The following is a 27,145-nucleotide window of genomic DNA, read 5'->3' on the forward strand; positions in this document are numbered from 1 at the left end:
TTTGTGCAGGAAATGCGTTACGTTGTCTTCAGAAACTGTGAAGCCGAGGGATTCGGGCAGGACCAGCCTTTTGAGCAGAGCTTGGACTTTCCATCTGCTGAGCACCAGACCTTTAGGACTTGTTTGGAGATCGTAAAATATGAGTAAAAGATTACAAAATATGATTGAAGGCTTGTAAAAGATGATTAATGGCCACCAGCACAAAACTTAAAGGATCAGCAACACAAGCCAGCGCTGATTTAAAAGGTAATCCGTATTATCACAGAACGTAGGCTCAAGAGAGTTTCCAATCCTTGCTGGCAAACCGAATGATTTTGTTACGTTGAACAAATTATTACATTTCTGTACCTCAGTTTTCCCATTCAGAGGATGTGGAAAATTATTCCTTTTGCCCATTTCATGGCTTTTTCAGTCATGGTAAAACTTGTTGAGGGAAGGCTGAGCTCAAGGGTTCTTGTCCCGCTTTAGTATCAGTGAAGCCCTTGGCCGGGTTGGAGCTTGTGTCAGGGCTTTGACCAGCATGGAATTTCTGTCCTCGTGTTTAGGAAGCGTTTTGAGGCCCAGAGGGGAAGCACTGTGGAAGTGCCAAGCAGCATAAGTGGCAGTTAAAATAGCCTTATGTATATATATATATATATATATATATATATATACATACACCTTCCTATGCTGATTTAAATTCTCAAAGATACGTGAATGAGGTTTGCTGCAGCCAAGAGAGGTTTTCCTAAAGCGTCCAAGGAAATCTGCTCTAACAGAATGGGCTCCTGAAAATATCCTTACGCCACTTCTTTCTTTATTGTTTGACTTTTCTCCTTGTTACAATGGTTCAGCCTACAGAGTCTGGAAAAACATCAGGGTAACCAGGGCAGAGGGAATATCAGATGGAGATGAGGGATGGATAAGAGACAAATTACAGTACATTTCTCATGGGTCATTTGGCTCTAGTCTTGAAAAGGAGTTAGAAAAAAATCCCAAAGTAGTAAAAGAAAGAAAAAGAGACAATCAAAACAAATAAACCTGCCAGTGTTGCTGATTTCAAAGGTCTGTGACATGTGCTTATATGCCTCATAATGCTTTGCTGTTTTAAAGAGATGCGTCTTGAAACGTTCCATGCTTTAATCTCACTGTCTCAGAACTTAATTGTACAGTAAGATCACCATTCTCTTTGCCAAAGGCTTTCCCTTTGTTTTCTTTCTTTCTTCCTGCAAGCTGGCTAGCCAGCATATCTTTTCCTAGTTCTGTGTAGCTGGTTAGCTTAATTATTTTTTATGGTTGTGCGAGGAAAAGGGGTTTTCACTTCTTGCTACACAACTGAACTCAAATGTTGCTCCCCTCTTGGACGCAGCCCTTGCAGAGGAATAAGGCTCCGCGATCGCATATTTATGGCTTGTAGCACTGCAAATCTTCATAAACCTACAGAAAGGTTATATAAAGGTGAGGTCTGTGGTGTTAGAAGTGGGTAGTAGAGCCCTAGAGGATGAACAGAGAGAGGGAACAAATAATTTTGTGTATATTAACAGCCACCCCCAAGTTTTGCCTGGAGCTCAGACAGAGTATGTTTGACATTTGAAGATTTTTACATCATCTTTTTCCCCATTCTTTTTCCCCACTCTTTCTGATCCTCGCCAGAACCAGCAGCAAAAGTGCTGGAAAAAAAAGAAAAAATAATCTGTTTTCACTGTATTTCTGAATCTCAGCCCAGGTTTGCGAAGGATTTGGCAAGGGTTTACAAACCTTTGAGAGAATCCGTGTAGAGATCTGAGGAAACTCGCCTCCTCCCTTAAAAAAGCAAGTTGTGTTGGCCAGAAATTGGGCAAAAATTGGTTATTTCAACTGAGGTTTCCTTTGAGATTTTGGATTTGAACCTGAAGCTGCACTTCAAGATTCAAATTTTGCTCTGACTGACTTGAGATTTACACTGGAGCAAATATATCCCGGTCAGCGCCGATACTTGTGCGCAGCACAGAGAGAGCAGGAGTTGTCTCAAATCATAAGCTCACGTGCACCAAACCAAAAGCCAACCCAGATGTAGGTTTGTAGAGGTCCGGCCATCAGGTTTATTCCAACCGCTTGCTGTGGTTCAGCCCATTAAGTTGATAACGATGTTTAAAACATCCAGAAGTTCTCTCTAGGCAATGTATGAAATGCAGCTGTATCGGTTGTTCAAGGTCTTCTATGAGAAAGTCAGATAGGGCTGAGCCGTTCGGGTTCTGTAGAAAATAATACTGATTTTCAGAATTTGGTGGCATATAGTTTTCTTTATGTATAGGTTGGTGCTTTTCTCTTGAAGTCCTAGAGGTTTGTAGTGCAAAATGCGACAGCAGAAATGTGTATTTCTCTAGGACTGTCCTGCTGGAGAGCCAGCATTTCAAAGAAAAGAGAATGAAAATGATGACTTGACAATAGTAAAAATTCCCTACTTCAGGCCAAGGAGCTGCTGTCAGTCTCTGTGTCAGGATAAGTAAAACCCAGTTGCTCAGGGTCGGTCTTAAACGTGTAACCTGCCACCAATGTAAAAACCTCTGTCTAGCTTTAACCAGGTAACCTGAATGCATTGGCAGTGGCACAGAGTGATACAGAGTTCAGAACAAACCTACCCCAGAAGCTGCGTGTATATTTGAACAAAACATTCTTCCTTTCTTGTAATGGGAGATCAGATTTGGGGGCTATAGAAGGACATTTGCTGCAGCGGGATAACCCAAAATTCTTTGAAAGCTGCCAAGCCTACATGTGCTGACAGTGCTTGCAATTTATGCTTGTGGACATGACCTAGTGGCTGCCTGGTTTGGATGCGGTCAGAATTACAGTCACACATTTGGATTTCAGTGTGAACACAGGCAGTGATCTGGATCTAAATTGGGACCTGAAGCCTTTCACTTGTAATATTCTGGCTCCGCTCTATTTCAGGCTCTGTCCCAATTACTGAAAGATTTATACCTTTATCAATAAATTATCATGACTTTTACTACACTTACACCAGTGTCTTAAATTAACACTAAACTAAATGTAGATGAAGCACGCTTCCTGCTTCACATGATTTATGGCAATCTGTCTGAAATGAGGAGCAAAATTAAATTTGCGAGCAAAGGAAGATCTTTAACATCACGTCAGGCAAAAATTGTATTGCAAGTCCACTGCTACAGAGGGTGTGTAGGTTGTCTTTTTTTGTTCAAGTTTTTGGTAGACCTGTAGCGCTTTAGGGGGGAAAAACAAAGGTAGAAAAAATGTTAGAAATGTTTGTAGGTCTGAAATCTCTCCTGTGTACTTTATGTGGGGTTGGAGGCGATAGATGGGGTGAGTGCCACAGTTACACGGCACTGATAAGCTCTCAGCGTGGGGACTGTGTCATCTTTTGATGACTTGTCTTTGAGAAATGTGTGGAAAGAGGAGATGAGAGTGTCAGAAATGACCAGAGGTCAGAAAAAATATAACCAGTGGGGAGAGGCTGAATAAATAAGGTGGTTTTAACCTAAAAATGAGATGGTTTATGGCTGATATAATAAGCTTTCAAGTAAATAACAGGTCTGATAAAGCAGAAGGGAGTCATCTCATCTCCATGTCTGTGGGCAATGGCACAAATAGACATGAACAACTGTTGCAGCAAAAAAGGTTCAGGTAGACCTTCCGAAAGACTCCCTGGTATTGAAACATGGGCTGCAGGTTGCAGGGGCAGCTGTAGTTGTCTTGTGTGGTCTTAAGGGTGATCAAGGTAAGAATTAGCTTGATGTGACATGTAGGGATGTGCCTGCTTTGGGGTGGAAGGGCCAGTGATGGCCTCTCAACATCCTTTCCAGTGTTGGTTTTCAGTGACTCTATGACAAAAGGCAAAAGGCAGCTTATACACTGGTATCAACACAGGGTCTCCAAAGGAGAGTTCCATGTCTAACAACCCCAGATTGAGAAATCGCAGGGGGAAAAGCTAAATTACAATTGAGTATGTCTGCCAAATGGCCGCATTTCAAGGTCAGCTTTCAGTGCTGTTGAAGTTACAGCTCTTGCCATTATCTTCAGGAAGAACATCATTCATCTCAAAACTGTCCTTGCTGTTCACTGCAGATATTGAAAATCTGTAGGTAGACATTGTGAGCTGAACCCACTAGGTAAAGGCCTAGGACATAGCATGTCAAGAGATAAACCGGAGAATTTGTGAAGCTGGCTCCACAATTCAGAAGATGCTAGCATTTTGTTTTGATTTAATGATGAAATACAGTGCCTTTTATCTCTCAAAAACTCATCAGGCACTTGGAGGCCATACTTCATATTGAGCAGATAGCAAAGTTCTTAGTCTGTGTTTGGGTGGGGTCTTGCAAATAATCCCTTAAGTATTCTGTTTGTTTTCTTGCTGTAAAGCGACACTTGTCTTTGAAGAAAAAGAAAGCAAAAAAGAAACAAAAAAACCCCTAAGTCAAATAGAGAATAACTTGGAGCAAACAGTAGAAAACATTTCTTAACAATAAGGGCTGGAAGGCTCTGAGTTCCTTGCAAAAACAACCACGAGTTCGAGGCTGCACCCAGCTACATTAGGGCAACACGAGAAAGCTGCTCTGTGACATGGAAGAAATGGGGGGAGGAAGAGTTTCCAACAAAACTGCTCGATTCTAGTCAGCAAGGCCAAATTTAACACAGTTAGACCTGAGACCAACAGAGTTTAAAAACCATTGTCAAAAGTGTTTGTAGCTAAGCGGCTGTGATCTGTGGCTGGATTTGCTTGGGAGCAGAAGGCAGCTCCTCGTAGTGGCTCCATGAGCAGGTGGAGATGCCACCGGGGACGGGTCCTGCTGCGGTGGAGCCACAAAAATGGACGGGAAACAGGCTTGATAGATGAGAGGGGAACGCGGATAATGGCTCGTGTGACGGATGGCGCAGGCTGCGTGGCGGGTAGGGCGGCCGCGAGACGCTGCTGGATGAGCTAAAGACTCCATTAGGCTGAAACTGGAGCGCTGTACGGGATGCATGTTACTGATTGAGGTCTGGGCCTTACTGGATAAGGGTGAGTGGCTGTACGGTATGGTTTCAGAGGGCTATTTACACCGCAGAGGAGGAAAAAAGCGAACCGGACCTGCACATTGGATGAATAAGTCGATGAAAAGATCTGGGTGGAAATGTGCACGTTGCCTGATATGATTTGGTGTCCCAAATGGCCTTAAACAGCCCATAGAATTTCTATGTCTAAAACAGATTCCAGCAAAGTAGACCTTTTATGATGCACTAATAGGCTCATTAGGCTTTCTTGAGCAAGGCATGCTCGCAGCATCGTATGTTTTTTCCATTACAGGAATTACACGTGTTTTGTTGTGCTTTGGGTTTTGTTTTGTTTTCCACATAGACTTGCCCTGACAGTTCCCCCATTCAGGTTTATATTGGAGGTACCATCTCGAGCCAATGAATTTTATGAAATATGTTGCTGGCACTCACGGAGAGATGCATAAAGGAAATATTCTAATGACAGTTGGAAAGGCTTTGATCCCTTTCCAAGACTGCACTCATGTCTTTGAAATGTGAGTTTGGCAGTGCTGGAAAGGCTCTTTGGCTCTCTTTGGCACGAGCCCATGTGACAGACATTATGTCCTCTATCAGGGGACCCACATAACCTTGAGAAGTGTAAGCAATGCTCGCAGATTGCATTGGGTCAGATAGTCTGGGCTGATAACAAAGCAGCCGCAGCAACAGGGGGGAGTCAGCCTAGTCCAACACAATGACTGAAAACTATTTTAACCTGGTAACGGTTGGGTCTGCTGCCTGCGGCTATGTAGTTGGACATGAACTGCAAAAGTAGTTAATTTATGCCTCCTTGAGTGTAGGAATGTGGTGATGATGGATAGGGATGGGAGGTTATTAGGAACATGGGGAGGAAGGAGAGGGTGGAATTCCAGCTCGTGTTTTTATCTCTTACACACACACACGCTGGTTCCTTTCCATGCATACTCCGGGCTGCCTTGCATGTGTGCAGAATCCAAAGCCTTGCTTACACACTCACGCCTCTGTTCATGCACGCACATGTTCGCACGCTTACAAGGGATTTGCCTCAGATAAATGCTTGAGCATGTCTATGTGCTGGGGGTTGCTGACTGCTTTTACAAAGGGGTTTGCATTCGCTCCCTCCCAAAGACGATCTGTTCACACCTAATCCTGTGCAGACCCTTTGCTGAAAACCCTTTTAGCATTCTGTTCTTACACCACTTGAGTATGTCCTGCTCATTTTCAGGACTCTTGTTGGCTAGCAGAGATTTAGTGGTCAGAGAAATACTATAAAATCAAGTCCAATTGACTTAGTCCGGTGGATTTACGTAAGAGATGAGTTCAGTCTCGATGATGCACTGAGATCACTGGCCAATTAGTTAAATGCTGTCTGCTCTGGCTGTTGTCTGCAGTAATAACCCATGTACGAAACAGCCCTAGATGTTGAAGCACATAGGTTGTGTGCAAGTGAGAGCGCAATTGTGGCTACGCACTGAGGATATAAATGGGGATCGGATTGTGTAAACAATAAGCAAAGAGACAGCTGAGAATAAAGAAATATTAGTTTAGATTGTTTGAAACGCTAAGAGAAGAGTGAGGATAAAATGGGAATCTCTGGAGGGTAGTTTGATTATAGTTACTCCTACGGGGATTTGCATAGGCCATGAGGTATCTGCATCCAGAGTCAACAACTGCTGTCTCAGTACAGACACTGAGCCTTTCCTTCCTGCTGTGATACAAAACACACAAACATTTTTCTACTCAGAGGTACGCAAGGCTTCTGTTTCTGTCCTTTTCTCTCTTGCACAATGTATCACATCGCTCCCTTGTTGTCTTACGCTTTTGCTCATTGTCTCTTTTACTGATGTTGCCGCACAAGCAGACATAGACATCGTTCCCTTCAGCTACGTGTATCCTCTGCCGTGTGTTCCCCAATGCCTTACACTGGAAATGCACATTAGTGTTCATATGTAATTTCCAACTATTACTCGTGGACATGTATTTAGGGAAGATGTTTTCAAAGGTGCAAAAAGATTATGCACAGCCTCAGAAGGACATGTAGATGCGTGCAGAACAAGCTTGAGGAGCTAAGGGAAAGATCTGTGTGTTTTCCACAGATGTGTTGGGAACAGTGGGGAGATGAGAAATGTGTAGAGGGTCACAGTGCTGACCTGTCCTTCAGGATGTCATCCACATCCATCGGAAGAAAAACACTGTATGGAATGGAAACATACCCTTCCAGTGGTGTCCCCAAAGAACACGTCTTCCTCCGTGAGTCAGCGAGGGCCTGGGGACACCCAGCCATGAACTATTTTGGAGGCAATGACTTCAGCAAGTGGCAGGGGAAGCTATTGTGGAAATATGAATGTGTTTTCCATTGGGGAGTCCCCCAGGGAAGGACAGAAATATCTTGATGCTGAGCCAACCCCCTTATTTTTTCTTCACCCTTCTGGGAACGAAAGCCTTGCAAAGTATGCAAGGAACCCTACTTACTGAATGTGACTGCATTTGATTTGTGAGCTAAATAAGCCCTATACACACCAATGCACATATGGAAAGGAGGATTTAGGAAGCAGAAGTCAACCTGCTCGAGCCCATCATGGTGTCTTTTTCTTACAAGCTCGTCAACCGTGCTTGACTGTATGATCTCTCCATTATTTCCACCTGTCCAGTGAATACAGTTTTAGGTTTGGTGTTAGCACAAACACTTCCTATCAAAAGGCAGTGTGAACTGGAGACAGAGAAGCAATGGGTTTTACTCTTATGTTTCACATTCTCCAGCTTTACTCTGAATTAGAGCATCACGTTGCCGCTGATAGCAGTGTGGCACACGCTTCGGCAAGTAGCTCCTCCTGTACTGACAAAATCTACACCTTTAAACAAGGGCTAACAAGCCAGCAAGCTTAAGGGGTTGGCTTTGCTTGCCTGCAGGCAGATTCCTCTGTAACCTCCAGACATCCCAAAACCCAAGAAGAAATGCTGCTCATCGTGGAGGGGGGACTTAGGGAGCCTTAGGAATTTATATCGGCTTACAGTGCCACTGCTATGGAGATCTCTTGGCACAACTTTGCTTGCTGGAGAAAGCAATTCTTGAACAACTGTCCTATGTCAGGATTAGACCACGTGCAACTTGGCACAAGTGACTGTCCCTGGTGCTAAAGGAGGAACTTGCTGGTGAAGGGTCTGGAGCACAAGTGTGACAGGAGCGGCTGAGGGACCTGGGGGGTTCAGCTGGAGAACAGGAGCTGAGGGGAGACCTTCTGATCTCTGAACTGCCTGAAAGGAGCTTGGAGCATGGAGGAGGTTGGTGTCTTCTCCCAAGTAATCAGTGATAGGATGAGAGGAAACAGCCTCAAGTTGCACCGAGGGAGGTTTAGGTCAGATATTTGGACCAATTTCTTCAAGGAAAGGGCTGTTGGGCATTGGAACAGGCTGCCCAGGGCAGTGGTGGAGTCACCATCCCTGGAGGGGTTGAACAGACGTGGAGATGAGGTTCTCAGGGACATGGTTTGGTGGTGCACTGGGTAATGTGAGGTTGACAGTTGGACTGTATGGTCTTAAAGGTGTTTTCCAACCTAAACTGTTCTGCGATTCTCTAATGAACAGCTTAGAGGAAATCTGCAAGGTAACTGCTGATGTAAAAAGATTTACTGACCATAATGCATGGTTAATTACATTTACAATAAATAGATTCCTATACTTATCTTAGGAATGTGGACAGCTTTATGTATTTACCTTGGATTTTGTGACCTTAGTTAATCAATGGCCTGGAGTGCTCAGATGAGATTCACTATACGAATGTAAAGTAATTGAAGTTTGGGAGCGGGTTATTAAAATATTTCAGGTGACTGATATGCAGGATATTATAAGATCTTTGCCTGGATTGCAGCACTTCTTCAATACTTCGTTACTTTTTGTGTCACCTTTAGAAAGAAATAATGCTTTTCGTTTTCTGCAGAGCGTACTTAGATGTCAATGAACTAAAGAACATACTCAAACTGGATGGATCCACACACCTCAACATCTTCTTTGCCAATTCCTCTGAGGAAGAGCTGGCTGGAGTGGCAACTTGGCCCTGGGACAAGGAAGCCTTGATGCATCTAGGTGAGTGATAAAGATGTTTCTTCTTTGTGAAGCATTCTTTTGAGACGGTAAGAAGGAAAGACAAATATGCGTTAAGCTCTGTTCTGATTTCTTATCATTCCTCTTATATATAGTCAGGGGAAAAAAAGTATTTCACGATTCCCAGATACTGGCTCACAACCAGGAAAATATTAGGTTATAAACCCAAAGCATATTATGGTATTTGTAGATGATGTCAAGCTGAAAGTATTTCACCTTTTAAGTGAAGCTACTTTACAGGGCATTCACTCCATGGGAGCACTTTGTGAAGAAGACTGGGGGGGATAGGTGGGGGATGCTGGACAGAAGTGAATTTTTAACCTTAGCCCGTTACGTTCTGATCCTTAGTTCATTACTTAGTAAGCATTCAATTAATTTTCCTCACAAACAGTAGTTAAAATTCGTTGCTATTTTCCTCTACCAGTGTTCAAAAGAGCAAACTGCTGAGAGATTGTATTTCTAATGTTCATTTGAGTGGAACTGGAAAGAGTTCACTGCCCTGCAGATTGCCCTGCGTGTTTCATAACTAGGTTGCTGGGTATGGCTGCTGGAACCCAGGGATCCAGACAAAGCTGTGCAACCTCCCCAATGACTCATTGCCCTGACACCTGCAGTGCTGCTGGACCTATGCTCCTTGCAAAATGTCAGAGGGACCTCAAAAGGTTCAGAAGCCACTGACTGAGTCTGTATGTACTTCTCTTAACTGCAGAAAAACCTCCCTTGGGCTGCAAACCTGATCTGGTCATCTTACAAGAGCAGGGAGTCTCACAAGTTTTCCAGACATTTCTTCAGGCTGTCCAGACTTTCCTAGGCTGGAAGTGAAGTTTCATCCAAGTTCAGTCTTTGTGAAAGGCTGTTTCAGACAGTTTTTATGTTAACCAACCCCATGCTGAGCAAAACAAAAAGGATGCGGCAAATGTAAAGCCTAGACAAGAAGAACAAATACGGTGTTTATCCTAAAGCATACTGTAAGTGCTGAACTACAGCCCAAGCTATCAGTCAGGGAGGTTTTTCCACGTTCAAAAGTATATTACCCCAAAACGCAGAAGTTAACATCTCCTTAACATCAACTTTCTCCATAGCTGAGAGAGGTGCATGGTCAGACCAAGCAGTTGGAGTCAGCTGCCCTACTTCAGTTAGTAAATGTTTTATCGCAACATCCAGCTCTGCAGCTGCTCTGGAAGAAGCGTGAGCAAACTTCTCTTCCCCAGCACGAGCACTGACACACATCCAGCCTCCTGCTGAGCTCAGCTGGGAGTGAGGCCACTTCCACCCTGACTTGCCTCCAGCCCCATCTCCATGGAGCACCCAAACCAGAAGATGCTGTAGGTGCCTTCCATGGAGCATCGCCCATGGCAACATCTGCTGGCAAAAACAAAGATAGGTATTAACCTCAGCCTCAAGCAGCACCCACTCTGCGGTGATTTCTGTCACTTTGTAATAGCATGGCCCTCTGCTCCAGTGCAGGAACTCTGTTTGCTTCTGATTGTGCAGCAGTATGGTGAGAAATGTTGGCCCTAATGCTGCTGCTGGAGTGAAGTAAGGCTGCAATATAGCTGATCCTTCCCTAAAATGAGTATTTTCACAGCTTCTCTTGGTGTTGCCCTGGGAAGGAGCAGAGAACAAGGGGAGAGCTCCAAAGCACCAAGAAGAACCTTCTGCAAGAGGGCTGGGCCTTGCCCAAAGCCCTGATGAGTTCCGCTGTCACTTCGTTAAACTAATTGTCAACATCATGCTGGAGCAAAACAGTTTAAATTCAGTTCCTAGAGTGTATTGGCAGAATTCATCACCCAAAAAAAAAAAAAAAAACCCAAAAAACTCATGAGAAAAAAAAGACATTAACCAACAGTTTAAAGTTGAGTTGGGGTGGGAAAAAAAAAGGTAAAAATAAATAAATAATGGTCATAATTTCCTGTCATAATAGCCCTCCCAGACCTGTGCCTGGTCTGCAAGAATTCATCTTTAATCTTTTTTACTCTCTTCTATAAATCCAATATGTACTTAATAAAAAATATGAAATATGTCCTTTGGTGCAGATCTAAAGTCTGGGATAGAGATTGGCTGGGTGAGGGAGTTTATCTTTTCTGGAAAACTGCAATTGATTTAGATTCTTGACAGCTGTGAAAAATATAAATTTTCAACAAAGGCAAAAATCAAATCTCCCTCTCCAGCTGCCTCGGGGCTCTCCAGTGCCAGAGCCATTTACCCAGCCTATAATTTGAAGGCATGTCCTGCTGAGGAATTTCACCAATGCTCCTGCCATTGGAAAACCAACTCTGGAGTTATTCTTGGGAAAGAGACCTCCACAAAACAACACACCAGGGCACTCTCTGGGTGTAAATGGCTCCACATGGGTAGATCACAAGAGCGAGGGATACAAGGAACAAGGATATCGCAGTGGCTGCATATTTGTATATGATTAGTTGGGATTGTGGAGAATTAGTGTAGGGGCCAGTTCAGTGCTGTCAAAAGGATGTGCAGATGCTGCACGTGGCAGAATAGACATGATGTTGCAGCGTGATTTGTTTCTTTCACTCTTTTGTGTCTATATTTAAATTTTCAGTTCAGTTTTTTGATGTTATATATGTATTTGTACGTGCCCATGTGACTCCTTTCCACTGTTTGCAAGACACCCAAAGAGGTCCTTCCTCTCTCTTCGGCATTGATAAAATTTCAGCTGGAACCCTGTATCATGTGTGGACACTGTACTTGAAGGAAAACGTGAGACAACTGAGAAAAACAAAGGAGAACAGTCAGGGAGGTCTTGAAAAAGAATTAAACTACAAGGAAAGGTTGAATGAAACGCAGTGATTCAGACCGAAGGAAAAGAGCCTGAAATGGGGATGATGACAATCTCATAAAAGCTGATGAAAGGGGAGGAGAATCTTCTGTTTTTCGTATCTGTGTGAGGCAGGACTTGAAGTCATGAACTTAAATTGCCAAAAAAAATCAATTCAGATTAGATGCGAGTTAAATCTTTGCAGGCAGAAGGATACTGAGTGCTAAAATTGATTGCTGGGGCAGTCATGTCATCAGAGGTTGTAAAGAGACATTAGGCCAATATGTGTGAGGGATGGCATTGACCTAATTGGTCTTGCATTGTTCGAGAGTGGAATTTAGATGACTTCTAAAGATCTTCTTGGTCTTATTTTCCTCTAATTCCATGGTTATTGCAACCAAGTCTCCAGGCAGATGAGAAGGGAGAGTCCATGGTGCATCAGAACCCAGTGATCTCATCTTCCCTGTGCTAAAGTCACTGATAGAGTTCCTTCTGCCAAAACCTTTTCTCTCCTTGTTGTCACTAAATTACTAGTGTACCGTATTCCAGATTTATTTTCCCACTATAACTTTTACAAAGCAGTCTCCTGTTCTCATGGCAGGCAAGATAGTCAAACAGTTTTAAATAAAAGGCTTGGAAAAGTTGAGGTCAACAAGCTAAATAAAGAAAATATGAAGTACATCATAAATCTAAAGGTACATCTAGCAGAGCTAAAAATATAATTCTTATGATTAATTCAGTATACTGTAAAGCCTCACTAATTTACTATTTGCTTATCTACACATCCCATAATTCATACAACAACAACAAATCACCGTTGGTTTTCTTTGCACACATTTAGCAACCATACGGTTCTTTTAGAATTATCACATTCTAGGGTGTAATATTTTTTAATACATTAGATTATGCATATTCATTAGTGGACTGTGCAGTTCAGGTCAGACGAGGCTCGTGTGAGTGCATGAATAGTGTGTTTCTGACAGTCACTTCGAACCCGTCTGTGATCAGAGCACACCTTGCAAAAATTGTTCCAGCCTTGGGTGTATTCTCTTTTCTTTATTCAACTCTTAGTTTGCAAAAGTGGGTGCAACCAACTGCAATTTTTAGGGTGTTTCAGAAGTTAATAGGCTTCTGTTATGTCTATACTCTGCAGAATAACATACAGAGAGTACTTCAGGTATGTTTTATTCGATTCTTGGTATCCAGTGTATCGCTTACACTTAGCTGGGCAGAATAATTTTATGTAGGCACACTAAATGATTTGAAATTGCATAGTATGAAGTAATTGCATATAGGATTTTTCTTCGAGTTAACAAACCAACCAAACTGACAATATGCAGTGGAAAGACCAATTGTCACTGTGTTTTTAGTTTAGGACGTTGGACTTTGTACCACAATTCCTCACCCTTAGAGCCTCAGATTAAGGGTGTGATTGAACCTTGTGGTGCAGTTTCTCTGGGCAGTTGATTTGCCCAATTGTGGAAAAAACAATCTGTGCCATAGAGGATCTGATGAACTACCACTGGGTCTGCCCTTAGGATTGTTTCCCTTTCTCTTACGGTTGTGAGAAAAACAAGACAAACAAAACTCTTTTGCTCTTGCAGGTGGCATTGTGCTGAATCCCTCCTTCTATGGAATCCCCGGCCACACACACACGATGATCCATGAAATTGGGCACAGCCTGGGGCTCTATCACGTCTTCCGGGGAATCTCAGAGATCCTCTCCTGCAGCGATCCGTGCATGGAAACCGAGCCGTCCTTCGAGACCGGCGACCTTTGCAGCGACACCAACCCTGCTCCTAAGCACAAGCTGTGTGGGGATCCTGGGCCTGGCAATGACACGTGTGGTTTTCAGAGTTTCCTAAACACGCCGTTCAGTAACTTCATGAGTTACGCAGGTACTTGGGTTTCCTTGTTTTGCTGATGGTGTCTGTGGTTGGGCAAGAACAGAAGAATGACAGTATTACCTTTGCTTTCTACAGTCCATTTCATGTACGGCTTTATGCTGACCGGTGTGTCCGTTGGTCTGGGACCAAACTGATCAGGGATCAAACTTGGTGGCCCCTGGAATCCCTTCCGATTCTCCTTCTTCCTTTCACCCAGTTTTCCCCAACTTTACATAGTTTCACGTGATGACCAGGCAGAACATTTGGGGTAGGGAAGCAATGAAATAAGCATTAAGAAAACAGCTTCCAAAGGCTCTCCAGCAGATTTGACACCATACTTCCCTGGCATCTGGAGGCTTGATCTGTGAGGTCTTTGAAAAACTCAGATTCAGAGATTATTTACCCTCTTCTGAGGTGATATTGAATGTCAGATGAATATTGATACCACCAAGGCTGTAGGATAAACCTGTGACAGGTAGACATCTAATGAGACACTGCTCATGCCTCCAGGTGTCCGTTCAAATACCATGTTTATTGTGTTTGGAGCCACTGTGTTTCAGCTGGAATCACTCGCATCTGAGTTACATCATTAGAGTGTGAATACTGGGATAGTACCAGGATCAAGATTGCTCTTCTGGTCTAAGACCACCAGTGCTGGTCTGTGCTGGGAGTGCAACTACAAAGGCTCCACATCAGTCTGGTAAAACCACCCCTCCAAGAGCAATAAGCTGCTGAAGCACAAGCCTGATTTGGTTGCTGTAACTTGGTGGGTTTCTGGCACTTCTACTCAGAGTGTAATGCAAAGAGACCAGGAGCTCCTGTGACCCTTGCCTGCCAGACAAAGGGGGTGGGGGATCCTTGCTGCACCCCTGGAAGTTCATAGGGAGTTGAAGGATCCTCTGTTATTTCCCAGAAAGAACAGGGGATACCTTATTTCCCCTTATTTTGGGTCACAGGGTCTAGCCGTGATGGAAGTTGGTGACATTGAGCTGACAGCATCAACAACATTTTAAAGGTAACCAATATACTTACAGCCACTGAAGGGCACCTTTGTACTCCAGGCAAAAACACAGATTGCCCACTCAAAAGGTCACTGGAGTGCTTATTCTGTAATAAAACTGTAGAGAAGCAAAGTGTTTAATGTCATCTGGGGCACAGATTGAAATGATTTATAACAGAAATGCTTGTATGCCCTTCGTGGCACTAGCCAAAAGTGATGCTTAGTTTTCTCTTTATTTTTTTGTTTGTGTAGACAGTGTTTTCAGGGACAAGCATCCATGCATGGCATCAGCTCCTCAGTGCGTTATGTGCTTCTGTGAGTGTGGCAGGGCAGAGTCTTGCTGCTTATTCAGCCTCCTGGTAGCACCGCACAACTAAGTCGATGCCACTTCAGATGACAACATCCCTCCGCCAAATTGTTTTGTGTGGATGCGACAAAGGGCGGAGCGAGTGTTTCCAAACGCTGAGGTCTCTTCTTCCACTAGCCGTGCCAGTTCTCTCGAGAGCCAAGACAGAGAGGCAAACCACAGAGATACCTATCTGCGCTCGAGAGCTACATATGTGCTGGTGTTCTGAGCAGAAACCTTTTTTCTTCTTGAAAAATTAAGTGAAGCGACATGATAGGCATCTCTAGAGCTCATGCATGAATCTGTTTGTTTTTGTGTTGTTGCCAGTGGAACAAAAATCTATCAGGATATCAAATTGCAGTAGAAATACCTTTGAAACATCTAGGTTGAGGTCATGCAGCTCTAAACATTGTCTTTCCTTTCTGTTTTGCTGCTTCTATACAACACGATCATATTGTGTTTGTCTAACATCCATCTGTCTAGTTATCTCAGCTCTGCAGCAAAGCACTGACCTAAAGAGTAACTTTTCGTTCCCTGAAATAACAAGTTACAATGTCAAGATCGAGAAATGTAAGAAATTGGACTTGTAAATTATTTTTACAAGTCCAAATAACCGTGGTGTTCCCAAATAAAATATAACTTAGCCTTTTAGATGACTCTTCATGAAATCAACAGGAATTCTGCCCTGAATTCTGTTGGAATAATCATCTCAGCAGTGCCTCTTGAATTTCTCTAATTATTACTCTAGTGGAGGTTCTTAAACTTCTCTTGAAATCGAGGGATCAAGAGAAACACCTTCCTTGCCTCTCCTCCTCCCCTTCCCCCAGGACACAGCCTGTGCTGGTGTTTGAACAGATTGGGAATGCAGGTCATCTTTCTCCTGTGCCATTGTCTCACTGCTTTGTCCTATATGTATTTTATTGTTCCTTTATGATGGCTATTAAGGGCCTTTGTCTCCTTCTGTGCTTCCGTGAAGAATATTTATGGCATTTAGAGCGTGCTCGGGGACAGACCATTGAAAATTATTGAGGAAATCCAGAGATGTCATATTAAAGCGGCTCTTTGCATACCCACAGGGATTTGTAGATATTTCCAGGCTGGTGGTGTCTGCCTGTCTGTCATCTGGATGTGTTCAATGAGAGGGGGTTCACTGCTCAGGGAAGCGAGGGGAGATGCAGGAGAACGTGTGAACTGAGGTCTCCTCCCTGTGGTGGGGCTGTAGTTGGAGCAGGATCCCACCCGAGGCTGTCTGCTCTTCTTTGCATCTCAGGGAAGATGTGGTAAGGTTTTAAATTAGCCAGCAAATTCACACTTCTCCTTAGAAAGAATTCATATATTTTCATTCCTCTTGAGTTCCACAGGGCACAGACTTGAAGACATCAGAGCATCCAGTAACGCTGTTACGATATTTAACTGCCAGCTTACACGCACGCAAACAACTCTCCCAACAGCCTTCGGTGACCTGCATCTTCCTCGCAATGTGTATTACTTGACCTGTGCAGAACTGTCATTGTTGTTTGTATCGCAGCACTGCGCAGAGGTCCCAGCTGGGACTGAGCTTTACTGGGCTGGGAACTCTGCAGGCTCATGTGAAGAAACACTCTGTGTTTTCAAGGGCTTTTCATCTGATGGGAAGAGTACCAGAAAAACGGTTAAAGTGCTAGCATCGAGTTCTTCAGCATAGCTTTTCTGGGTGAATTTGCACAATGTGTTTATTTCTTCTGTGATCTGCACAATAGAGAAATAGTAATCTTCTGCTTCTCCAGGGCATTGTAGTTGTGAAGTTGTTTGGTGTTCAGAGGGCACTAGATATGTTCTTGTTACCAAGTCATGTTTGGGGAAAACAGATGAAATGAGAAATGGGTGTTTACAGGAAATTATCCAGCAAAATTGTTTCTTCATTTTGAATGAAAAAGAAATTTGAAATATCAAAAATGTTTATGAAAATTCAGAAAGGAGTTAGAATCATCATAGCAATGGGGGAGATTTTTTAGTAGAAATAAAATTCTTTTACTGAACCAAAAAATGACATTTTTGATCAGTGTTTGTAATAATTTCTTATTTAAATCGATGATTCAGAATATTTTTATTCATTAGAAAATGTAAGGACTTGAAAAAATTATGTGTTTTTAAAATTCTGTGTTCTTTTAAGCTAAGAAATATGTTAAAGTCTATTGCACACTGTTTGCCTGAATCTCAGGCAATGCTTTTTCCGAACAGTAGCCATCTCTTGCCCTTATATCGTCTCTGAGATATTCCTTTAGACATGAAATTCTTCTAAGCCCAGAGATCCACTAGTAGCCCCAATTCTGACCAGAAGGTGCTGCACTGCGGCTTTCTGTTTCTTCACCTCCACGTGTCTCTCTCGTCTTGGGATGATCTCTAGGTGCTTCATATGTATCCCAGACCAGAGAGAGAGAGAAGATTTATGGATTTATTTTTTCCTTTTTAACTTTTGTTTCCTTTCCCCTACCTCCACAAGTGATGACTGCACTCATTTGTTCACAGGCCATTAACTTTAGTGTGCTGTAAGAACCCATCCCGGCTCTTGCAAGAAGCTGCCGTTCACCACGTCGTAATTCTCCCTCTTGCTCCCACCTTATCTCCTGTGCCATTGATGTGGCTTCTGTTTCAATTCCAGATGATGATTGCACCAACTCCTTCACACCCAACCAAGTGGCCAGGATGCACTGCTACTTGGACCTCGTCTATCAGAGCTGGCAGTCCACGAAGAAACCGGCTCCTGTTGCGATTGCCCCCCAGATTGTGGCTCGGACCTCCACCTCTGTCACCCTGGAGTGGTTTCCACCCATTGATGGGCACTTCTTTGAAAGGTGACCACGCGCTGCTCTGTACTCTTGCATGGAATTGAATGGGAAGGGAAGAAATAGGGGAAAAAACAGGGCCCCCTCTCCAGGAACGCAGCTTTATCATATGCTGTGCTCAGGCTGGGTTAAGGCTCTTTCTTAAATTGGTTCCTATTGAGAAGGTTATTGATCTGTTTTCTGCTCTTCCTTTCTCAGCCTGTAGCACTTGGTTGAGGGCCATTGATTTGCTATGTAAAGGGCAAATCTTTTTCCATACATTATGGGAAGAATTTTCAATCAACGATTTCAGCCCTGTGATTCCTGCTGTTATTGCTCCTCACAAATACCTGTGGGCTTCGGCTCTGCCTGCACGTTCCCCCTCCTCCTCTTGCACGTTTATTTTGCAAGAACACGGGGAATCTTGTTCCTCCTCCCATGACAACACAGAGGTCCAGAGCAGTGGAATCTCACAGGGCAGGGAGGTGGCAGGGCCGGGGGACAAGTGTTGCCTCTTCCCTGAGCTGCAGGTCTGAGATGGGAGCTGAATCAAACACCCAAACCCCTGAGGATTTATTGTGCAGGTGTCACCTTGCTGCACCCCGAGTAGAGCGCGTAGGTCAGAGTCTATGTGTCACAGGCATGCAGCTACGTGGTACCAATAAAAATTAAATGAGTGTAGGGTTCTGGACAAGAGTTGCACCACATAGCAGTTCATGAGCAACTGGGTAGTTAATCTAAATACTCTTGGATGGACTGTAGGAGCAAAGGGAGCCCTAGCAGACAATTCCCTGAACAACTGACCTTCTCGCATTGCCGTTAACTCCCCTTCCCTGTTTGCACTTCTCCACCGCTTTTTGCTTTGTTATTTTGTAAAGAACAAACATCGCGTGTCCTTCAGGGCTGTAGCAGTACGTACCACAGGAGGCCAAATTTACAAGCACATTAGCGCCCAAAGAGCTGTCTCAGCACTGCTGCTGTGCTCGGTGAGAGCACCTTGAGAGCCGCTGCCTCCGAAACTCCTTCCAGCACTGCGAGGACACCCTGCCCATTTCACTGGCCAGCTTGCACTTTATTTGAGTAGGCAGAGAGCTGTTATTTTCTGCTCGGATGAGGTTTTCCAACTTTATTGCAGATGAATACAGGGAGGGCAATCAAATTGTATCAGGAGTTGATAAAGAGAGGTTTTGTGCTCTGAGCAGTGTTTGCTTTAACTGCAGTTTTGCAACTAAATCCTTTTATTCCCTATGTGTGAAAGAGACTTATGTGGAGTTCTGAAAATTAATTCAGAATTTTTTAGCCTATAATCATTTTTAGGTAAATTAAGTTTCTCCAATTTAATTTAGATTTCTGAAGATACTTATTGTGTTTTAAATAAATACCATCTGCCCCTTAAAACACATTGATGCAGAGTTAATTTTTATGTAACCAAATATGTCTTTATTACATATTTCTTATAACTCAATCAATATGTTCTTAATAACCGCTAGTTAGTTGCTTCTTAAATAACATACAGTGGATAGCCTGCTTAATATAAAATTTCATAACAGAGTTATCATATGTTAAATAAATAGTGATTTTCTAGGAAAAAAAAAAAGTCCTTAGGGTTTTCAAATCTGTGTGCTCAGTATCACTGAAGAGATTTAAAGACACAGCCCCAAATACTTTGAGTCCAATTCCTTGTTAAAATGAGATTCCCAATGCTAACAGATACAGAAATGTTACTGTGACTATTCAAAAATGCCACAGAAATATATAAGTGATCCTGTCTAAAACATGCCCAGATTTCTGATAAATTAATCAAAACAAGGATGATAGTAGTATTAGAGTGACTGACTAATACTGGAAAAGCTCATGTGCTGAGCTTCTAGTACCGAAATGTCCAGCGCTGCTCGGTTAGAGATTCATGCCTGTATCAATTTGTAAAATTGGGTCACTGTGCAAGACAAGTAGGAGGTAAAATTGGCCAAGGATAATCTTATCTGTGTGTGGGAATACTGTAAATCTTTGCAGATATTTTTACACAAAGTGCACACCATGGCCCAAATTTTACTTGCCTCACTTGAATGAATAAACTCATTCACTTCAATGGGACTATTCATGTAAAAAACAGAAGACTGATACTCAACTGCCGAGTGCCTTGGGCCTGGTTTCTAATGCACAGAGGCCCCTTCCATGCTGTTTTGACAGTGTAAAAGGGCCTTAAAAGGATGAATGGCTCTGGCTACATTAGCAAGTATTGTGGCCCAATATAAGTAGATCTCTAGCGCAAAACAAGTTGTTAATGAAGACCTGACGTCAACGCTGCCGGGGTTTTGGGGGGGTTGTTCCAGCCTGGCCCATGGCACCAGCAGTTGGTTCATATTAGGTGTGGTCCTGGAACACACCTCTGCTCTGGTTTCGGGCAAAACTGGGTCCAGCTTCCATGTTCTAGCACTGCTCACAGTGCTGTAAATGGAGTACGTGAAGAGTTTCACTTCACCAGCTCACTCCCGATCCAAATTACAATACTTTTCTGTCCCTTTTCTTCTCTAGAGCTGTGCATAGGCAGTGACCTCTGCTTAATGGAAGTCAGGAAGGGAAAGTTTAGCCTTGTGTTTAAAAATCCGACGCTGGGCTGGCAGCATCTGTGGGTGAGATCCCGGCAGGTCTGCGGCGGGAGGGAGATAAAGCATGGAAGGCCATGTGCCTTTTTCCTGCTTCAATGCAACCTTGTCACAGGTGCTTTTCTTTTAGGCCCTCAGTGCTAGGAATTACATGATTAATTATGTGGGTTTGGGGACAGAGAATAATGCCAACTCATAGTTCGTGTACATTTGGGGTTGGCTGTCCTGTGTCCTCATACCTTGGCAAGAGTAGCTACGTGAGCTCTGCACAGAAGTAAAATCTTCTTCCTGACAAACTCTCCTTACCTATTTAGTGTGTTTAATTGATGGTTGCTATATGGCTCTGGAGAGTCATTTACCTGCACATAAATTTGCCAACAAGTGTTTGACCCTAAACTCCAGCAGCTGGTTGAGCTTCTAAACATCTCTAATAATCACATGTATCAAGAACCAGCATTTCTTCTTGTAGCTACTACACGTGGGATTGGAATTCTTACACAAGTCCATCCTCTCATTTTAAAAAAGCATGAAAAATATCACATGCGCATGCAATAATAAAATAATAATAGATACAACAAAACAAGTGAAAACAAGTGAGAAAAAGAAAAAACTCTATTCATTTCCTGGCTGCATCTATTAGATGCGTTCATCTGCTGTCGCTAAGCATCCATTCATGCGCCTCCTGTTTGATATGCGTAGGCAGGATGTAAACAGTTATTGTAATAGGGCTCTGCAGCAAATTCTGCTTGGGCAGAAAACTTTGAATGCATCTGCTCTTCCAAGTTTTCATTGAGGTGACTGCATTAATTTCCATGAATCTGATGCTATCTCATTCTGAGCAAGCAAATATTTTGGTCAGGATGGTGTCCCAGATCTAGATGGCTGGGCTCGATAATCGCTTGCTTAAACCTTGCTGGAAACTTCCGGTGTCTTTGAGGGGAGAGCACCAATTCTGAATTTCAAGTAAGCAGATATAATTTAGTCTGAAAACAGGCGCTCTTTACTGAAAGGGATGGCAGGTATTTACTGGTTTTGTTGCCCACTGAGCTGGTGCTGGCCCTAGGAAAACTGTCTGGTTTTCACCAGCAATCTTTAGGTTTTGAATCCACTTCACTGAATTATCATGCTGTAGGAATGAATTCCTCCTGAGTTCTGAACTTCATAAACTGGAATTTCCCCAGTACTTGGCTCATTAGAAAACAGAAGTCGTGATTTTCCATTACCCTTCACTTTGGGAAGTCATGTGCACTGGTGTATAAGGTGTTAGATATGCTATCATTCCCCATTAATAGTTTTGAGCCAATTTGCTCTCATTTTGTCTTGATGTCAGCGACTACGTAAGGTGTAAGGATCTGGCTCAGGTTTTCATAAGCCTGTAAATGTGATTCCATAATTAGTTTTGACATTCATGGCTGTTTGTAAGATTTGTGTGTGAGAGTCCGCAAACCAAAAACTTTAACCCAGGAGTCGTTCCCTGCGTAACTCCCTTCAGCCACTGGAGTTACATCAGGGTTGAGTTTGGCTCCCAAATTGGAAAAGTAAAAAGAGAAAGTTTGCTCATAGCCTTTCCCACATGATGCTCCTTGTGATTTCTCTTACCTCCAAGTCCTTGCTGCTAAAAGGAAATGTTTGTCCGTAAGTTTTTTTTCCACCATGGCAGCCTGTGATGAAATTGTATAGCTGCTAATTTGAGTAAAAAGCAGTCCTAATTGTGGAAACTTGGCTTTCAAAGCCCTGTCCTCATCCAGGACCAAGTGCTAATGCAGGAGTCTCTTTATAAAGAAACTGAAAGATTATTATTGCAGCGTCTTCTATCCTGACTATTATTGGATGGGTCTCTGAAAAACAACTGCACAATAATAATTCTACGTTTTGATTTCTCAGTACCTTCTATTCTGGTTTCTTGAATTTTTTTGCATGTATTATTTAGGCAAGCTGAGTTAGACACTTAAACCACTGCTAAATAGCTGAGAAATTAAATAGGGAGGCAGTGTCATAGCAATAGTGTCGGTGGGTGAAGCGAGACGGAGAGAAGTTATTCCCAACATGCCCAAGTTTGTTCATTACCAGCATTACAGATTGTGAGAGGAAGAGGAGGACACCTCTGCCTCCCTTTTCTCTGTTCTACTCGTTTACCACATTTTATTCTTCATATCTTTTCAGCAGGTGCATCCCTTGCAATATGGTATCATCAACATGGCCGTGGGCTGTGTTGAAATATGGTACAAGTTGTAGCACAAATTTCATTCTAGGTTCCCCCGTTGACAATCCCTGCGTCCACCTAATTAAGCCAACAGAAAGTTGAGTTTCCAACAGATCCCTGTCAACAAATAGGAGGTGCGAAGCTGTGGGTCGTTCCTACCACCAGAGGGAAAGGAGATCGCACAGACTGGGAGGGCTGGGAGAGTAAATCTACCATCCCGATATCCTTGTGGAGGATGCAAAAGAACTTGTGCTTGAGGGTCACAGTAACCATCGCAAAGCAGTGCTGAAATAATGGAGCAATGGCTAAAATTTGCATAGCTCATTATAATAATTGATGACTCAGTCCATACTTACTGTATTGCTAGCATGTGTTACGCCTAAAACTTCTTTCCCAGGAGCATTTAATCATTAATATCATTAATTTTTTCCTTTCATTTTGACTGATCATTGTTCCTTAAAGCAGAACAATGAATTCTGAATAACAAGCAGCTTCCTGGGATGAATAACCACACATTCTAGGTCATAGACAGTTGCAAATTTTGTCATCCAAGGAATGTAGGGATGAACTGTGTGAGTTGCATCCTCAGCTGATATAAAATCAGCTTAATGTTATGGAAAACATTAGAGTTACTCCAGTCTACATTAGCTTAAACCCTGATCTTGTGAATGTATTAGCAAAACTATTTATGAATCAGTGTTTAAGTGGGTTTTCCTGTTCAAACTCTTCTGCTGATAGTACTTTATTGACGGTAGCTGGTATTAGATGTATTGTGGAGGTGAAGTAATGTTGGCGTTGGGCAGTGAAGTGCATTTCTTAATGCCATGTCCTGCCATCTGATGGCATGGAGCCCTAAGCTGTTGCAGCTCAGAAAGACCCATCCGCTGGTGCCAAAGCCACCAGATGTCGAATCCAGCTTCCCCTCTGAAGAAGATTCTGGGCATGTTCTTTTCTGAGTGTTCATAACCCACCCCTTTTCCAGGCTCATAATGATCTGGGCTGTGATACACCTCCAAAAGCAGGTCCTTGCAAACTTAGCAAAGCTGTCCTTTGCAGAGCAGCTCTGTCTGATGTTCTCAGAAACTGGGACTTCACCCTCTCCTCTAATCACCAGTAAGCCCAAGACCTTCGCAATCTTGAAGATACTACAGGTTCAAGCAATAAATCCACAGTGGGAGCAGAAACAGATCTGAAAGCTCCTGAGGCTGGTTTTTCTGCTCTAACCACTAAGCAACACGTATTTCCTTTTGTCAGGGTTTGATTCAGTTGTAGTGCAGGGAAAAAGAAATAGAGCTGAGCATGATTTCACAGGTTGCTGCTGTTTTGTGTTGCATGGCAGATCCACAGATGCTGTCTAGGCAGCCCCTTAGCCCAAACCTACAGAATATCAGTGTCAAAAACCACTCTTATTAGTACTGTCAGTTAAGAGGGTTAAGGGGAACCGATTCTAAGTCTTATTGCTCTTAATATCGTTGAATAAGCAGCTCACTCAGCTGTTACTAAGTTGGTGTGTTTTCCTGTTTTCCTGGCCTCCTAGAGAAGTGGGATCAGCGTGTGATCTGTGTGCAGAAGGAAGAGTCCTGGTGCAATACGCCTTCAGCGCCTCGTCCCCAATGCCCTGCGATCCCTCGGGGCACTGGAGCCCGCGGGAAGCAGAAGGTGAGTCACAGAGTTGGGGACAAAGCCGTGGTGGGGAGAGGTTGGGCCAGAGCTAAAGGAGAGCCACAACGGAAGTGGGAAAATCTGGGAGAGAGTGATTATACCTGTATGTAACATGAACAAAACTAGAGGACATATGAATACACTGTGCTCCAAAGTAACGGCGCTGGTTGGAATACCTGCGATTTGGCCCCCGCGTCCTGACCCTGCCCATGAATTAAATGAATTTTGGGAGCTGAACCTGAATTTCAGAAAGCAGCAGAATGCCAAGAAGCGCTCACCATTCCCATCTTACAGATGAATTCTTCAGGGGAGCTGTTTGCTCCTTCCACTCCAACTCCAACAGTAGAGAATTACGTGTTATTTCTTTGGGCCCAATTTCAGCTGCCTTTGCTTACCCTGAACCGTGACAGGCTGCATCCAGCAGACACACTGGAAGGAGCAGAGATTGCCCTTTGGCAAGTACTCTGCAGCATGAACACAGGCGACTACATCAAGCCCAGTCTAGTTAAGGGTGTTTTGTGAACTGTACTTCTCTTTGAGCATGTTGGAGGGATAACAGTCTGCAGAGCTGTTGTATGGTGGCATTAGATCTTCATTGTTAACTCCTCGATATGTACCTTCCATTATGTAAGTAGGTGGATGTGGTAGAACACATGTAAGATTATACCAGGCAAAGGTCAATAATCACAAATTATGGCTTGGAAAGAGCAGAATATTATTTTAGTTGTCCGTCATGAGTGGTTCCTTTGGGTGCAGCACACTCTGGGCCCAGATTTCACCATAAACGTGCAGGTGGGCTCATTGAACTCGAAGGCCAATCCCTGGATTTTACAGACTCGTTATACAAATACCTTCTTACATTAAGGGCTTCTCTGTTCTGCAGCTAGATTGTGTGGGAGTTATTCTAAAAGCAAGATTATTTGTCAGCTAATGTGGTGATCTGTGCAGCGCTGACACCCAGGAGCCCTCCTTTGTCCTAAGGTCAGCATGTGTAGCAAGATGCATCCTTGTTGTGTGGTGGGACAAAACATGTGGGCTAAATGTCCTCTGCCCCAAGCAACTAACTAGGATGGGGACCTAACAGGGATTGTGGTTCACTCCAACCCACCCCCAAAGTTTGGACACGCAAGGACCAGGTTGTCAGGCACCATGCAGAGCCACCTGCCCCTTGGGTCGACGTTCAAGAGCTCCAGCTACAAGTGTAACTGGATTGTCAAGTAAACAGGAGTAGCCAAGTTTGGATCGCTTGCAGTAGTAGTGCAAGGTGGAAGATGGAATTTCCACTTAGCCAAGGATTACGAGACTTCGAAACCTTGTTTCATTTGGAACAAAACCTGAAACTTTAGAAATTCTCCATGAAGGAAAATTAAAAATAAAAAGTGTTTGAGACTGGCCAAAATGTTTTGTTTAGCTCATATAAATCTTCTTTCATGAACTTTTGTTAAATTATAACATTTGAAAAGAACCACTTTTAGTATAAAATCGAGGGCAAAAGCAACTTCTAATAAAAAAAATGAAAAGTGTTTCAAAGTGCAAAAGTGAAATTATTTCTTCCAAAAATGTCAAAACACAATGTTCCAATGTTGTTAGAACTTTCTTCCCATTTTCTATTCCAGAAAAAAAATTGGCTAAATCAACTCAATTTTGCAAAGTGTTTTGATTTTGAAAGAACTTCATATTCCATTGAGATACGCAGTTCTGTCAAAATTCATCCAATGAGCTCTGATTTGAAAACTTCTAGATCTCACACGTCTTGCCAGCGGCATCATTCCTAGAGAAACTAAAGCTACTCTAAGATTTATTACTCAGCTGCATTTTGCATTTAATTTCCTCTTCTTACAGTGTGTGCCTGCATGTTCTTAACTACCAAGGGTGCAGACTGATCCTTATCTGTCCCAGTCAATTGCTGTTGTGCCATTGCTGTGGAAAGAAAATTTGGGAATCCTATCCTCTTACTACGTTAGTAAATTGTCTCCACTTTAGGGTAGAAAATATACCAAGTGTATGGTATTTGTTGCTCTGTCATTTTCTGTCATCGCTACCGCACACCCCGACATTCAGGATCTCTGCCTATTTGCACTTGGTCTGAGTTACAAATAGCACAGTTAGATCATTGTCTGGCTTCTTTAATTGTCTATCTGTGAGTACTCAAGCATGCAAACTTTAAATTCACTTTCTGTAAGCATTCATGTGTGTGTAAATCTCCACTGCTTGAATGTCCATGGAAAGTGAATAAAAAAGAAGCCTAAGCGTGGCCAAAACGAACTAGTTTTAAAATTTGAGACGACGCTCATGGAAAATGTTTCGTAGTGCTTATCCAGCTTCTTAGCAGAAAACCACATTTCTCACGTGTCTCTGAAGCAGCTCTGAACCTGGTGGGTCTGATGTCGTTTTCCTGAGGTCTCACAGCATTGTTGTGCTGCAGAGTTACCCCAGGTAGGTGACACCATGTGGTCTGCACTACGTGTTGAGCTGTTCCTATTGAAAACCGCTGCGGTGACTGTGTCCTTCCCAGTCCCCTACGTGTGCCCGGGATGAGATATCTTGTGATTCTTTCTCAGCCAGTTGTGCCCCTCGTGTGAGTGGCTGTTTCCTCCCCAGCAGCAGTCGTGGGAAGGCACTGGAGATCAGGCAGCTCTGATTTAGTCTTCACCTAAAGTTCTATAAAGTTCTATAACCTACCTGGATTCTCACCAGCAACACCAGCTAGGTAAACAAGCCTTGCAGCACCTCTACGACTCAGTCAAAGGGGTTTTTTGTATGTGAAAGGTAATT

General features: G+C 43.2%; 1 protein-coding gene across 1 annotated transcript in view; it reads left to right on the forward strand.

Moving 5' to 3' along the window:
• The window catches only part of PAPPA (pappalysin 1), a gene marked incomplete at its 3' end in the record, with an annotated part of 174,517 nt that overhangs the window by 42,200 nt on the left and 105,172 nt on the right, over positions 1–27,145 (forward strand). The window contains exons 3-6 of the mRNA XM_080356158.1: positions 8,921–9,066; positions 13,468–13,761; positions 17,737–17,929; positions 24,246–24,367. Coding sequence (XP_080212284.1) covers positions 8,921–9,066; positions 13,468–13,761; positions 17,737–17,929; positions 24,246–24,367 — 755 coding nt within the window. The remainder of the gene's footprint in view (positions 1–8,920; positions 9,067–13,467; positions 13,762–17,736; positions 17,930–24,245; positions 24,368–27,145) is intronic.

The sequence above is a fragment of the Nesoenas mayeri genome, assembly GCF_963082525.1.
Source record: "Nesoenas mayeri genome assembly, chromosome: 18".
NCBI lineage: Eukaryota > Metazoa > Chordata > Aves > Columbiformes > Columbidae > Nesoenas > Nesoenas mayeri.